Source organism: Galdieria sulphuraria, assembly GCF_000341285.1.
Source record: "Galdieria sulphuraria unplaced genomic scaffold scaf_9, whole genome shotgun sequence".
In the NCBI taxonomy this organism is placed as follows: Eukaryota; Rhodophyta; class Bangiophyceae; order Galdieriales; family Galdieriaceae; genus Galdieria; species Galdieria sulphuraria.
In genome coordinates, this window is record NW_005178466.1 from 86,920 (window position 1) to 99,673 (window position 12,754).

At 39.8% G+C, this 12,754-nt stretch overlaps 7 protein-coding genes across 8 annotated transcripts in view; 3 read left to right on the forward strand and 4 right to left on the reverse strand.

The window, feature by feature from the left end:
* The window catches only part of Gasu_14760 (translation initiation factor eIF-3 subunit 3), a gene marked incomplete at its 3' end in the record, with an annotated part of 1,485 nt that extends 374 nt beyond the window's left edge, over positions 1 to 1,111 (reverse strand). For both annotated transcript variants that reach the window (XM_005707697.1, XM_005707696.1), the window contains exons 1-2: positions 943 to 1,111; positions 1 to 889 (exon numbers count right to left, since the gene is read on the reverse strand). The exon at positions 1 to 889 ends at the window's left edge or, in 1 of these variants, runs on beyond it. In XM_005707697.1, the coding sequence (XP_005707754.1) occupies positions 20 to 889; positions 943 to 1,023 (951 nt within the window). In that variant the 5' untranslated portion in view covers positions 1,024 to 1,111. The remainder of the gene's footprint in view (positions 890 to 942) is intronic.
* A 33-nt stretch (positions 1,112 to 1,144) lies between these two features.
* On the reverse strand, positions 1,145 to 2,101 carry Gasu_14770 (uncharacterized protein). The gene has a single exon (XM_005707698.1). It carries the CDS (start codon positions 1,977 to 1,979, stop codon positions 1,323 to 1,325), a length of 657 nt encoding a protein of 218 aa, XP_005707755.1. The 5' UTR covers positions 1,980 to 2,101; the 3' UTR covers positions 1,145 to 1,322.
* A 35-nt stretch (positions 2,102 to 2,136) lies between these two features.
* Positions 2,137 to 3,731, reverse strand: Gasu_14780 (bifunctional diaminohydroxyphosphoribosylaminopyrimidine deaminase /5-amino-6-(5-phosphoribosylamino)uracil reductase). The gene is made up of 2 exons (XM_005707699.1): positions 2,650 to 3,731; positions 2,137 to 2,601 (listed from the first exon to the last, which is right to left on the reverse strand). Exons 1-2 carry the CDS (start codon positions 3,707 to 3,709, stop codon positions 2,264 to 2,266), a joined length of 1,398 nt encoding a protein of 465 aa, XP_005707756.1. The 5' UTR covers positions 3,710 to 3,731; the 3' UTR covers positions 2,137 to 2,263.
* Positions 3,732 to 4,926: 1,195 nt separating this feature from the next.
* Positions 4,927 to 6,921, reverse strand: Gasu_14790 (nucleoporin GLE1). Its single transcript, XM_005707700.1, has 2 exons — positions 5,524 to 6,921; positions 4,927 to 5,465 (listed from the first exon to the last, which is right to left on the reverse strand). The coding sequence occupies exons 1-2, from the start codon at positions 6,904 to 6,906 to the stop codon at positions 4,983 to 4,985; spliced, it is 1,866 nt and encodes a 621-aa protein (XP_005707757.1). The 5' UTR covers positions 6,907 to 6,921; the 3' UTR covers positions 4,927 to 4,982.
* A 300-nt stretch (positions 6,922 to 7,221) lies between these two features.
* Positions 7,222 to 8,952, forward strand: Gasu_14800 (AP-3 complex subunit mu). The gene is made up of 4 exons (XM_005707701.1): positions 7,222 to 7,344; positions 7,393 to 8,365; positions 8,418 to 8,536; positions 8,588 to 8,952. The coding sequence occupies exons 1-4, from the start codon at positions 7,310 to 7,312 to the stop codon at positions 8,712 to 8,714; spliced, it is 1,254 nt and encodes a 417-aa protein (XP_005707758.1). The 5' UTR covers positions 7,222 to 7,309; the 3' UTR covers positions 8,715 to 8,952.
* A 59-nt stretch (positions 8,953 to 9,011) lies between these two features.
* Positions 9,012 to 11,162, forward strand: Gasu_14810 (uncharacterized protein). Its single transcript, XM_005707702.1, has 2 exons — positions 9,012 to 10,634; positions 10,683 to 11,162. The coding sequence occupies exons 1-2, from the start codon at positions 9,111 to 9,113 to the stop codon at positions 11,139 to 11,141; spliced, it is 1,983 nt and encodes a 660-aa protein (XP_005707759.1). The 5' UTR covers positions 9,012 to 9,110; the 3' UTR covers positions 11,142 to 11,162.
* A 9-nt stretch (positions 11,163 to 11,171) lies between these two features.
* Gasu_14820 (2-phosphoglycerate kinase) lies at positions 11,172 to 12,752 on the forward strand. Its single transcript, XM_005707703.1, has 2 exons — positions 11,172 to 12,171; positions 12,226 to 12,752. Exons 1-2 carry the CDS (start codon positions 11,188 to 11,190, stop codon positions 12,715 to 12,717), a joined length of 1,476 nt encoding a protein of 491 aa, XP_005707760.1. The 5' UTR covers positions 11,172 to 11,187; the 3' UTR covers positions 12,718 to 12,752.
* Positions 12,753 to 12,754: the final 2 nt, after the last annotated feature.

Here is a 12,754-nt window from a genome sequence, read left to right on the forward strand (position 1 = left end):
GGATTCTAGTCTAGGTGGTTCATGGATAATAAATTGCTAAAATTTCCTCCTCAGGAATCTTTTCCTCTCCTCTTGCCACTCTTGCTAAGTTCTCTAGTCTCCTTCGACGCAAAGCATCCGCTTGTAATGCTTTTGCGCGAGAAAAGTTTCTCAAGAACAAAGTATACTTGTTTTGGTCCTTGGCCAATTCATCCAAATCATAGGAGAGAAATTGTAGTGCTGACTCATAATTCGAAGAATCGGTAACTCTCAATCGATTCACAAACGCCATGGTTTCATATTCTTCTTGCTCTTCCATCATAAAAGAATCTTCCTTGAAAAAGTTAGTCGGTAAACGAGGAGTTCTATAAGGTTGGCGAGCTAAATATTCCAACAAAACTCTAGCTAAAGAGGAATTGTGCAGTGTCACTGGAAGTTCTTCAATCATACTACGACTATCTATTTCATGACGCTGCAGACTTAGTGAGCTCAAATCACCTCTACCAAAAAGTTCAAGAAAGGACTCTCTCAACCGATATGCTCGTAAACCCAACGTGCCATCGGTTGTCTTCTGAGGATCATAAACCAAACAGATAGCGTTGATGAGATTATCCTGATAGGCAAACTGCGTTTCCAACCAAGGGCCGGTCAAAAAAGAACCCAATTGATTGGCTGTACTTTGATACCAACCCACAACTTGATGGTCAATGTTGACTTCTCTTACACACCGCATCATATCCATCTGATATTTTGACTGACTGCTTTCTCTCTCGGAACTATCATCGTCCTCTTGTGGGAATGCATAACAACTTGTGATTTCCAGCACTTGATCATTGTCCATACCCAATAACTGCCCAGTTACTGGAGTGGGATAGTTTTCCGTACAGTGACGAACTATTTTCAAAACAACCTGTAATTGACGCGTTAGGAAAAATGCCTTGTCAATCAACTCAAACAGCTTACTAGTCCTTCCAACTGTACTCTATTTATGCGTGGAGTTTGGGATAAAGCTGCTCGTCTTGCTTTAGCTAATATACTGTTCATTTTTATCTTTATATATGTATATGTGGAGCTATGGAAAACGGATTCTCTTCAATCGGCCAAGTCCAAATAATGGGCTTAGAAGTATCGCCATTTTATGAAAAGCTCATTTGCGCTGCTTTGGTTCACAGTTCTTCCATTTATTAATAACCCCCACAATATCTATGTTTATTTCATATCTAAAGATATACCACTGGAAAAACCTTGAAGGAAAAACTAATAAGGAAATGACAAGAACTACTAGCAAAACATGACTATATAACCCAGTCTCAAGTCTAATATAAACAGCCACAATTTTGCAATCACAAGTCTGGAATGTGATCAAAAATTTGTTCAGCAGGCAGAAAACGATATGCCAGTGTCAGTAATACAACTGCAGCGATCAACAAAAGAATCCAATTTTGACGATAAGGTGAGACAACTTCCGTTTTCAGCTTGTCCTTCATGTCTTTTGAAATTTCTGTTTGCGAACTGGATACTGGCGCCCTTTTCTCTTGGGCAACCACATCTTTCGGATCTATCCAATAGTCTGCTCCAGAAGACGGATTAGGTTTTCTTGCAATAGGAACAGTAACTACTTCACTCTCTGGTAGCTGTTCTTGTTTCTTACTCTTTCTTTTTCTTCTTGTCGTCGATTTCTTTTTGGTATTGCTTTTCTTCTCTTCCCCACCTGAGCCCTGGGTTGAAAGAGACTGATTATCTGCGTTCTCCTCAGATCCCGACAAAGGTGTATTTGAGATATTTTGAGACTCTGTGTGCTTTGCATTCTCTTCCTTCATGCAAAGAGATAATAACAGACGACCGGTCGTTCCATAGCATACAAGCTTCTTTCTCCTTCGAAACGTAAGAAACGTTGAACGACAAGGGCAAGTCCCAACCCCTCCTCGTTTTACGGCAACTCCGTCTCTTTTACTTACATTAAAGCTAGCAACGACAAAACTTAAGCAGAGAGTTTGCATAGACAAAAGCACCACTACCAACAATTGTGAATGATGATAATCAATGGTAAAATGCAGACACCAGAAACCATTGAAAGCTACTCATTCAAATACATCCAAGTTTGAAGCTTACAAACATCCAGTAAGGAACGTCTATTCCAAAGCTGCCTCCTAAAACTCATGTGCATAAAATAAGACCTCACCTTTAGCTTCATATGTCTGTCAAAAGTAATAACAAACAAAATCGGTATTCTATGCAAAATTTCACTCGGTGACTGTGCTTTGCCGCATATAGGAAAAAACTTTTAAGCCACGTTATCAAATATCACGTTGTTCACGGCAGGGAAGTACCCTTCGACCATAAAATCTCCATCTACCTTCTGAAAGTTGAGTGAATGCAAAACAATAGCTTGTGACATTTCTTGAATTTCAAAAGATGCAAAAGGTGAAGGAGATGAAACTCCACCAACAATTTTAGGTGCAATGAAAGTGACAATCTTATGAATGCAGTCTTGCTCCAACGCTTTGGAAGCCAAAGTACCGCCACATTCCCATAAAACTTGCAATGCTCCCCACTCATACAAACAATCCAAAACTTGACTTGGACTTAACGTTGGAGTATCCAACTCTATGATAGAAACACCTAAAAATATTTCGAAATTATTCTGTGAAATTGATAAGACTTCAATACCTTTACTCCGCAATACTTTCTTTCTTTCCTCCATTTTCGAAAACTTTCTGGTAATCACCATGGTGGGATATTCTTCTTGATCTTCAAAAATTCTAGCATGGATAGGAAGATCCATCGAAGAGCTAACCACCACTCTTAGAGGATGCAATCTGTTCCCCAAACACGACTTTCCAAGCACCGTATTCGTCAAATGAGAATGGTTTGACGTTATATCTTGTTGGTCACCAGGCAGGCGAATAGTGAGCTGAGGATCGTCTTTCCTCACAGTATTTCCACCAATAATTATTGCATCTACTTGCGAACGTAACATATGAACTGCTTGTCTACTTTTCTCATTTGATATCCATCTCGAACTACCATTGCTCGTGGCAATTCTACCATCAATGGACATGGCATACTTGAAGATTGAGAGAGGTTTGCGCCATTTCATTCGAAGACAAAAACCTGCATTTAGTTCACGACAAGCTCGTTCTTCTATTCCATCTATAACTTGAATTCCGTGGGAACGTAGACGTCGAATTCCGTCCCCACTTGTGCGTGGATCTGGATCAACCATACCGACCACAACGCGAGAGATACCTGAACGTAAAATGGCTTCTGTACAAGGTGGAGTCCTTCCTGTATGATTACAAGGCTCTAGATTGACATAAAGGGTTCCGCCTCGAGCGTGTTCCCCTGCCTCTCCTAAGGCGAATACTTCAGCATGAGGCAGCCCTGCCTTCGGGTGATATCCTTCACCGACTACTTTTCCTTCTTTGGAAAGCACTACGCAACCAACAAGTGGATTAGGTCTTGTATTTCCTGCAGCAGTCTTTGCAAGTTCGATGGTTCGTCTCAAATATTTCTCATCGACGTCTTGAACAAGACTGTAGAGTGCTTCCAAACGACAAAGACGGTTGCATTGGCACAAACGCACTTTGCTTCCAACATCTATGCGTGATATGCGACCTAAGTCGAATCTTGAGATAGAACCTTTCCAGGAAACTGGTTCCTGTCTAGGGACGCTGAGTAAATGAAAACAGACTGAACAAGGTACCTTGGCGCCAATTTTACGAGACATTTTTCCTTCACAGACGCATTTCAGCTTCCCTTTGAAGTATCATTTCGGGATATGGCATACTTGTTATCGTAGCATTGAATTGACCTTTTTTCAGCTTTCAACCTGTGTGACGTTTGAGACTAAGCAAACCAGGAAATCAATAGGACTTGGACCAATTGTAGAGGAAAAGACAGCAACTTCAACTATATACTACCTCACTTGAGAATTTCGTTCGGTCCTAGCCCAGTTTGAATTATGTAAATATTGTTTCCTGGAAAGAGTGAAGTCTTATCAGAGTAACAGTATTGACAAGTGTAGAAGCTTTGTTTGCTTTAGTAAATTAGGTTTGTCAAGTCAGTTTTGTTTGTCGACAAAGTGTCCATTTGACGATCTCTGTTGGAGAGTGTTTCAAACTTCGAATGTCTTATATGTGAAGCTGGCTTTAAGTTTCTCTTGGGGCTGATATTGGACAATGCAAAACTTCTTCCTGTTTTTCTAGGCAGCCATAAAGATATGTAATGGATGGAGGAAAAACTGTGCTTTTTATTGCGAAGAAACTTTATGACGTTTGATACCCTTTCATAGCAAACGCCGTGAAAAATCAGCTAACTCTTGGAAAGTTGCACGTCCGTTTCCAGTACGAAGGTTAAAAGCACCCTGCAATCACCCTTTCCAAAAATTCGTCGTCTTGAAAATTTAAAAAAAGCAGTGTAAACTGTTGAGATCAATTTTGATATTTGCAAAGTACAGAGTATTGAGGTTTCGTTGTTTGGGCTTGTACTCCTCTGTCAAGCTCACTGTTGAAGAATTCCATTTGGTTTCTCTTGTAAGGTCGACCTCCAAAAGTACTATTTGTATCGATATATGTGGGCAATTGAACAAGGGAAATTAGTAAGGCTTAGACATCGTGTGCTTTTTTATTATGTAGTTTTTGCCATTTACAGCAGTATTAGATGCTAATATACGGGTATATGTCAATAAATATGGTCTTCAGGGTATGAAATATTAGTCTTCATGTGAAAACCAAAAGTTTCAAGTCCATTTATAAAGCTATCAAAATTTCTTTTCATTTCAGTATTTTAAATCCACAACTTGATAGCATTGCACCTTCTTCGTCTGTGACTCTGAAGAGTAAAGACAAAACTGAAAATAATGTACATATTCACATTTAAAATTCGTCGAAAAGTTTCCAAAGAACCTCAATCACCTGTCGATAAGTAGACATGTCGTCTTAAACTCATATACAATTCCTAATGAAACATGTCCACTATAATAAACAAAATATGGATAGTTATCAAAACCCATTCGAGTAGTCTTCGTTTTCGGCATCTGTAGTTGGAAGTTGACGACCTTGGGGTTCTTTGATGGTCTTGTTATTATAAAAGTCTTCGATAAATGATTGTAACCGAGCAGTGGGACCCGGAGGGGCATTGGAAGGTAGATTGGGCAGTATATGTCCTTGAATAAGACGAAGTAGTTTCTCAAACTGTCTTCCATAGTGCTTATTGAGAGCATAGCCTGCTATTTCTAGAAAAGATATTAATACAAATGCTGTAAAACGTCTGGGTTTCATGTTGACTACTCTTGCTAGCCACGTCCACCCAGAATCTATCCCAAACAAATTGTTCGCTAATGAAGGAATTTCTGTTTGAATAACTGCAGCGTGTAAAGCTAAATATCCAGACATCCTTTCATAGAACCGTTCCAGAGTTTCACCGTCTTTCCAACCCATCGACTGCCAGTATTTTTCAACTGAATCATGTTTTGAACGCATCGCCTATTCAAATGAATGTTTCCATTTCGTCACAAACCATTAATATGTTATCGCCACTTACGTATGCTGGTATTGTAAAGATACACACATTATGAAACTGTGCAAGAAACAATTGCTTCAACTCCGAAAATTCTGCAGTCACGGCTATAATCACAGCTGCTATTGCAAATGCAGAATCTCCATGTAAGGCAACTTGCTTTTCTCCCTCTTCTACCAATCTCTCTATAACGCATAGAAAACAATATGCTTGAGATTCCTTGCTCGACTGACCAGCTTTACGAAGAGTGTCGACAATATCGTACGCCTTGTTTAGTATTTGTTTCTGTGAGGCTGCAATCTGGTTGGCTGCCAAATTGATTCTCTTCTTTAAATGCAATCTATATGAAGCTGTCGAAGCGTCTTTCAAAAAGCTAGATGCTGTCTGACGTAAATCTTCAAGAGACTGATAACAGGTGGATGCTTCTAACAATGCAGACGAACTGGTGATAATGTTCCTACCTCCTACAATTCCTACTTGTTCCTTGTACGGACTAGACTGAGCTACATTCGCCAATACAACAGAGTTGCTTTTCCCGTTGTGGGAGTCAGACAATTTCCGGATCGACTCTGCATTCGAGACGACCGACTCCTTCGAAGCAGATAACTGCACATTAGTCTCTACCGAAGAATGTTCTGTGTTCTTCTTAAGAGCCGAATCTTTAGTGTCTCCAGTGTGCAACGACAAGGAAGAAATTTGAACTGGTTGTGAACTCTGTGAACTGTTGTTTCTTGGCTCCACTTTCGTATTAACCCGTTCCTCATCACGCTTCTGCTGCTCTGCCTTCCAGTTGAAAATTTGCTTTTCAATATTACCCCACTGACGTCTTTCTTCGGCAGCTTGCAATCGATTTCTTTCTTCTATAGCATCCACTAACCTTTTCCAACCTCCAGGCAGCTTTTCTTCCTCCAATTCTGAGCTTTTCAACGTTTGATTCAATACTGTAGCAAATTCTTCTTGTATCTGCATTCTATTCAACTTGAGTTGCTGTTCCAATTTGCTTAATACTGGACTTGACTGCCAAATGTTCTTGTCTCCTTCTTCCTCGAAAGTAACTTCTTCATTTCCGTTTTCTGATGAAATTCCAAAAGAATCACAAAGATTCACACAAAGTTTTCTTCTAGGCAAAGCTGTTGTGTCACTTTCTGTTTCACTATCACTATCGTCACTTGGCGGCGACAGTTTCAGTTTTCTCGATAGAAGTTTCCCTGGCTTTGAAAGCGACGATTTGCTAACTACAGGGAAAGATGTTGTTTTCCTATACAGCACTCGTGGCGGAGTTTCTGAATGAGACACCGTTAAGGGAGATTTAAAGGTAAGGACTTCCAGAGTTTCGGTTCTACCTGCAACGGGTGTCTTGAGTCTTTCCACAATTTGGTCCACTACACTAGTTGGATGGTCGTACATTTGAATGGTCAGACTTTTCTTCCAGGATAAAATTTCGTTCCTATGCAACGTGTTTGACAGTTCTCCACATCGAGACAAGCAGAAGAGACTTGGCGCCAAACAGTAAAATGCTTAAGCCACTCAACAATTGGATTGAGCATTGTGCTCATATTATTTCACTTGAGCTAGTCAAAGTACAATAATGAAGATTCAGTTTACACATTTTCTTTGTTCGAATTGTTTCATTTCACTGCGTATGCTGTATTTGTCTGACTGGGGTTGCTATCCTATCTCAATGTTTGTATTTTTTGACTGCTATCTCTCATGTTTGTCTCTTCTGAAAAATGGTTATTTGTTGTTGGCCTTTGCGTTGGGCTTGACCATGGCATTGCTCGTATGAGTTTTGAGTTTCTTGAACTACAACATGTTGCTTAGCTTTTTCCTTATCAACTCAAATGGGTACGTGTTACAATTGTTGTAGTTTTTGTTTTTACGTTTGCGGACCAGAGAGGTGATTATTGAAAAATCCTGGAAGACAGAACACACTCGTAGAGTTTGTGACTTATTTTGGCAGGAGATTTTAAAGGTTTCTTCTCCTGAAGAACTTGCTCCACTCTTGCACTTTCCCAAGTTTACTATCGTTCATATATATAGTTGTGGCGTATTTCTGGTGGCGACAGTAAGGAAAACGTTGCAGAGTACTTTTGCCTTAGAGTTGTTGCACCACTTGGTTGACACATTTGTTGATTACTTCGGAGAATTCAACGAACACGCTATTAAAGAAAACTTTGTAACTGTTTACGAAATCATAGAGGAGGTTTTGGACCACGGTTTCCCTTTCACAGTGGATATTGCTAGTCTGAAAGAGTTGGTCCCTCCTCCTAGTTTGTTGAGTCGAGTGCTTGGGTCAGTTACTGGTAGTTCGCTTTCCCTAAAAGACATATCCGACTGGAACAGTCGCAAGAAAGTATCTTGGAGGAACCCGAATATTCGTTATGCTCATAACGAAATATTTGTAGATATTGTCGAGGAAGTTTCTGTGGTCCTCAATAGCAAGGGACAATGTATTCATAGTGGAATATCGGGCAGTATTGTCGTAAACTGTAGATTATCAGGAATGCCTGAACTTGCATTGCATTTGAATGAGTCTTCTATAGCAAAGCATTCGTTTGTGCATCCTTGTGTACGCTACGGAAGATTTATTCGGGAAGGAATTATTTCATTTGTACCACCAGACGGTGTTTTTCAACTTTTAAAGTATCAAACGTGGAAGGCTCCTTATATTCCCGTTACATTGGAACCGCAGTACTCTGTTGATAAAGAAAGAAAACATGGACGTCTGCAACTGACTTTAGATATAAGAGGTTGTGGAGGGAAACCTTGCGAGGAAATGATGATTTCTATTCCATTTCATCACGCAACGAATATCACCAATCTCAATGTTACTGTAGGCACTGTGCGGTACGACTCCCAAATTCAGGTATGTCCTATCTAACTTTCATTGCATCTGATAACAAGGAACAAACTCATAGCTCTGCAAATGGAGTTTAACCAACATTGATTCTACTAGAACGTTGGCACTTACTGCGGAACTGTCTCAAGATAAATGCTTATTGCCAATCTCATTACCTTCTATTTTAGCTGATTTTCGGTACTGATAGATGATCTCTGAATTATTGCCTTGCTAATCATGAGAATTCAGTATTGTAGGATTTGCTCTATCTGGTTTAAGTGTCCAACAGTTGACTGTTCTAAACGAGTCCTATAAGCCGTACAAGGGATTACGCCGCATTACAAAATCAGGAATTTATGAAATTCGACCATATTAGTCGCTGAAGATGAATTTCGATAATTGGGACGAGCGAATCGTATGAAGAACAGACACAAGTCCTGTCCAATAGACAAGAGGTTTTCCTGGCGGTAGCAGTGGAATGAACGGCTTGGGACAGCGTTGTTTCTCATTGCTGGGACAATTGCTTGTTTTGGCTTAGTGAATCTCCTCCAAGCGTGATTACTTTGTTAAAGAATATTTTAAACAAGACGGACAGTAAAAAGTTAGTATCAGCCTTTGAGCAGTCCTTGATTATTAGTCGAGAGAAGAGGCTTTTCTTTGCCACAGCGTCTCTGTTAGCTGGACCCTGTTCTAGTCACAAAAAACAGAAGTTTGTCAAGTATTCTCTTTCGCAGCACACGCACAGACTTCGTTCCTGTGTCATTAGTTAGCAATGAGAGTCACTCCAGTAGCACTAGAGCAAATCAGGTCAGCAAAGGTTCCTATGGACTTGAGTCAGCACTTGAAATGTTTGTTGCACTCCGGTCATTGGCAGTTGGAGCCAGGTAGTGATGCGTTGTTCGGGAATATCCAGAAAAATGACTTGCAAGGTGAAAAAGGGAATATTACATTTTACCTCTGTTCTCCGAAAGTGATGAGCAAGGAAAAGTGCTTCACAGTCGTGGACTCTGTTCGTATAAGCCTTCAGGAAAAGTTGAGACTCGATAACCACGAGCTTCAACCAGCGATCAGTGTATCAGATGTTCATTGCTGTGGCAAGTACTTATATCGAACAGCCCGTTGTGATGATGCTCCGTTAGGGTGCAATCGACCCTGCTTAATATTGCAGGTTCCAGTTGTGAATGTTATTTCACCCCTTAACCATTTGGATAGAGATAGATTGATTCAGCTACAAGCTTTACTTTTGGAAGTGGAAAATTGTTTGATAGCATCTTTTACTTCCCAGTTATTGGTGGAAGGAGGTGATGATCGTTTGTTTCTAAACAGCAATGGAGTAAATAAATACTTTTGTCCTCCATGTCCAGTTGACCCAGATACTACTCTGCTGCGTTCTTCCTGCACCTGTTCTCCACCTACCAAGGAAGGATTTGAACGTGCCTCTACAGTAGTTGAGCAGTTATGGGAACAACCAGAGCTATATTTTGACATTCATATGGAGAGTGTTCGCAAAAGAATTCTTGAAGCTCTAAAGTTGAACGATGGTCAAACCTTTTGTATATTGCATCCTTCTGGCTCCGATGCAGAATTATTGCCACTTTTGGTTGCAATGGGACGAATGGAAAAACTGGGTGCTCATCATATTGTGAATGTAGTATCTGCAGCTGGAGAAGTTGGTTCAGGAACTGCACCAGCAGCTGCAGGGAAGCATTTCTCATCTGTTTCTCCAACTGGTTATAAAGTGAAAGAAGATACTACTATTAGTTCGTTTCCTTCATCTATTCACGTTGTTCAACTAAGTCCTAGGGGAAAAGACGGGAAGCCCGTAGACTTTGATAACTTGGCAAGAGAACAGATGAGACAAGTAAGAGAAAAATACAAAGACGCTATTGTTATTTTTCATGCAGTCGATGGTTCCAAGACGGGACTGAAACTTCCTTCGCATGAAGTAATCGAAGAGTTACAAGATATTTGGGACAAACATCTCGTTTTAGTTTTAGATGCTTGTCAAGGACGTTCCGACTTGGAAGAATATCAGTGGTTTCTTGACAAGGAAGCTTTAATTCTGTTGACTGGCAGTAAATTTTTCTGCGGTCCTGGTTTCTGTGGTTCCGTTTTATTTTCCTCATCTATAATGCAAGAATTGGAAAGTCTTTCTTCTATTCCAGATGGTATTTCCTTTTATATTACCAAAAATGAGGTTTCAGAAAGTATGCCTTGTCTGCGTTCCAAGTTGCCTAGTCATCCTTGGAATATTGGATTGTTATTGCGATGGGAGTGTGCACTGACGGAAATGGAAGTAAGTTATCTTATGACAGAGAATCAATTGACCCCAACTGTTGTTTAGAGATTCACGGATATTATTGTTGACAGCTCAGTTATTGACCAATGGTCTTATGGAGTTCGGTCCATGATAGAGAACCATTTTCCGTTTATACGTGTTTTGGTTGATGAAGATTGGTTGGAAGATGTTATGGGTGTCAACTCTATCGTGAACTTGATTGTGTATAAGCAAAATGGGGAAGCTATGAACTTGAATGAGCTTCGAGTATTGCACAGGTTGCTCTCGTCTACCATGGATTCCGTTTCTTGTTCGATACAAGAAGAAAGTATTGGCAATTGGATATGTTTGATAGGTCAACCCGTGAATCTTGGAGACAAAAGTGTCATACGTCTAGCATTGGGAGCTTCCCAAATAAGAGCAGTGTATGATGCCAAGTGCACAGTGGAAGACTTGTTGTGTGACGATTGGAAAATACTTAAGAAGTTGCAGTTCTTGACGGAACACTTTCATGAGATTGTTTGACTTCCTGTTGTGATGATTTGTTCTGCGTTGGATTGTTCAATTTGTCATGTCAGTGTTGATGGTTTTGTCAGTAAATGTTTGGTTTTGTAAACTTGAACAACATGATTGTCTTCTGAATCATAGTCCTAAAGCACCGCAGAACTTTGATATACAACAGCTTAACAACTCGTTTCGTTTTGAACCTCACAGTAAGGTTTATCGGGAAAGTGACCTTAGAAAACTGTGTAGAAGGTACGTTGGTCAACGTACAGAGTTTGAAGAAACACAAGTAGAGCAGGCTGTATTATTTAAAGAAGACATGGAGAGACTTTTTTGTCTAACTGGGTATAAACCAGTATTCGCTCAACAATTAGCAAACTGCTTCTTTTCCTCTTTGAACCGTGCCTTGTGGACCCATTCCAGTAATCAAAAACGACAATATGGTAATATTCCACAGACTGGTCATATACGGAGTTGTCAATTAGCTCTTTATTTAGCCAAATGCGTAGAGTTACAAGGAGGAGTGGTGACTGACGAAACTTGGGAGGATATTATGGTGGCTCTCCATTGGATTGGCCATCGTCTTCCCATAGTTATTCTCCTTGGAGGGACTTCAGGTTGTGGCAAGTCCACCCTTGCTTATATGTTGGCAAGGAAGTTGGGAGTCAACAAAGTAATATCGACGGATACCATTCGAGCTTGTTTAAGAACACTTTCTACACCAAATGATACCTTTTATGGCGTTTTACATTCTTCAAGTTATGAAATAGACTCTCATCTTCCACCGGAGTTTATTGCGTCCGAAACAACTCCTCGAAAACGTTTACTCAAAGCATATAAACTTCAAGTAGAATTGATGGAACCTCTTATACATAATTTGATTGCGAATAGTCTTTGGCAAAAGGAATCTCTCGTTGTGGAAGGAGTCCATTTATCGGTAAAGATTATGAAACAACTTGTGGAAGAATTTCACGTGGTTATTCCGTTCATCACATATATTAGCAATGAAGCCAAACATGTGAATAGATTTGCAGTTCGCGTGAAGTATATGGTAAGGATCCTTCTATATATACTTATATAGAATATTGTTGTGAGTATTCAGTAGGCATTGAATTCAAGAGGTAACAAATATGTCAAGAATTTTCAACACATTCGTCAAATACAAGAATATTTATGCATGAAAGCAGATAGTGCAGGATTTCCAAAGATAGATAATACAAATACCGATCGAAGTTTGGCTGCTGCTCATGCATTGGTTTTTTCTTGTATAAAGGAATTTTGGCGTCATTATACTCAAGACAAAAGAGAAAGTCATGTCCTTTTACCTGGAATTATTACAAGAGGAACAGAGAAGATGATATGGAAAAGTTCAAGAATGGCTTTATTGGATATTTGTTTGCATCGAATCGAGAAACTTTCTATTGAAAACGGAGAAGCAACCATGAATAGTCCACAAAATGAAACACAAAATTTAGTCCTTCTCAAAGGAAAACTTAAAAGATTGATGAGTGGACAAAAGTATGAAACAAAGCAGCTTGTAGAATATTTGAGACAGATTTGCTCTGAGAGTGAGAAGGATGACCGCAAAGGAGATTAACTTTTTGGAATCATATCGTTCATTTTTATCCAATTAC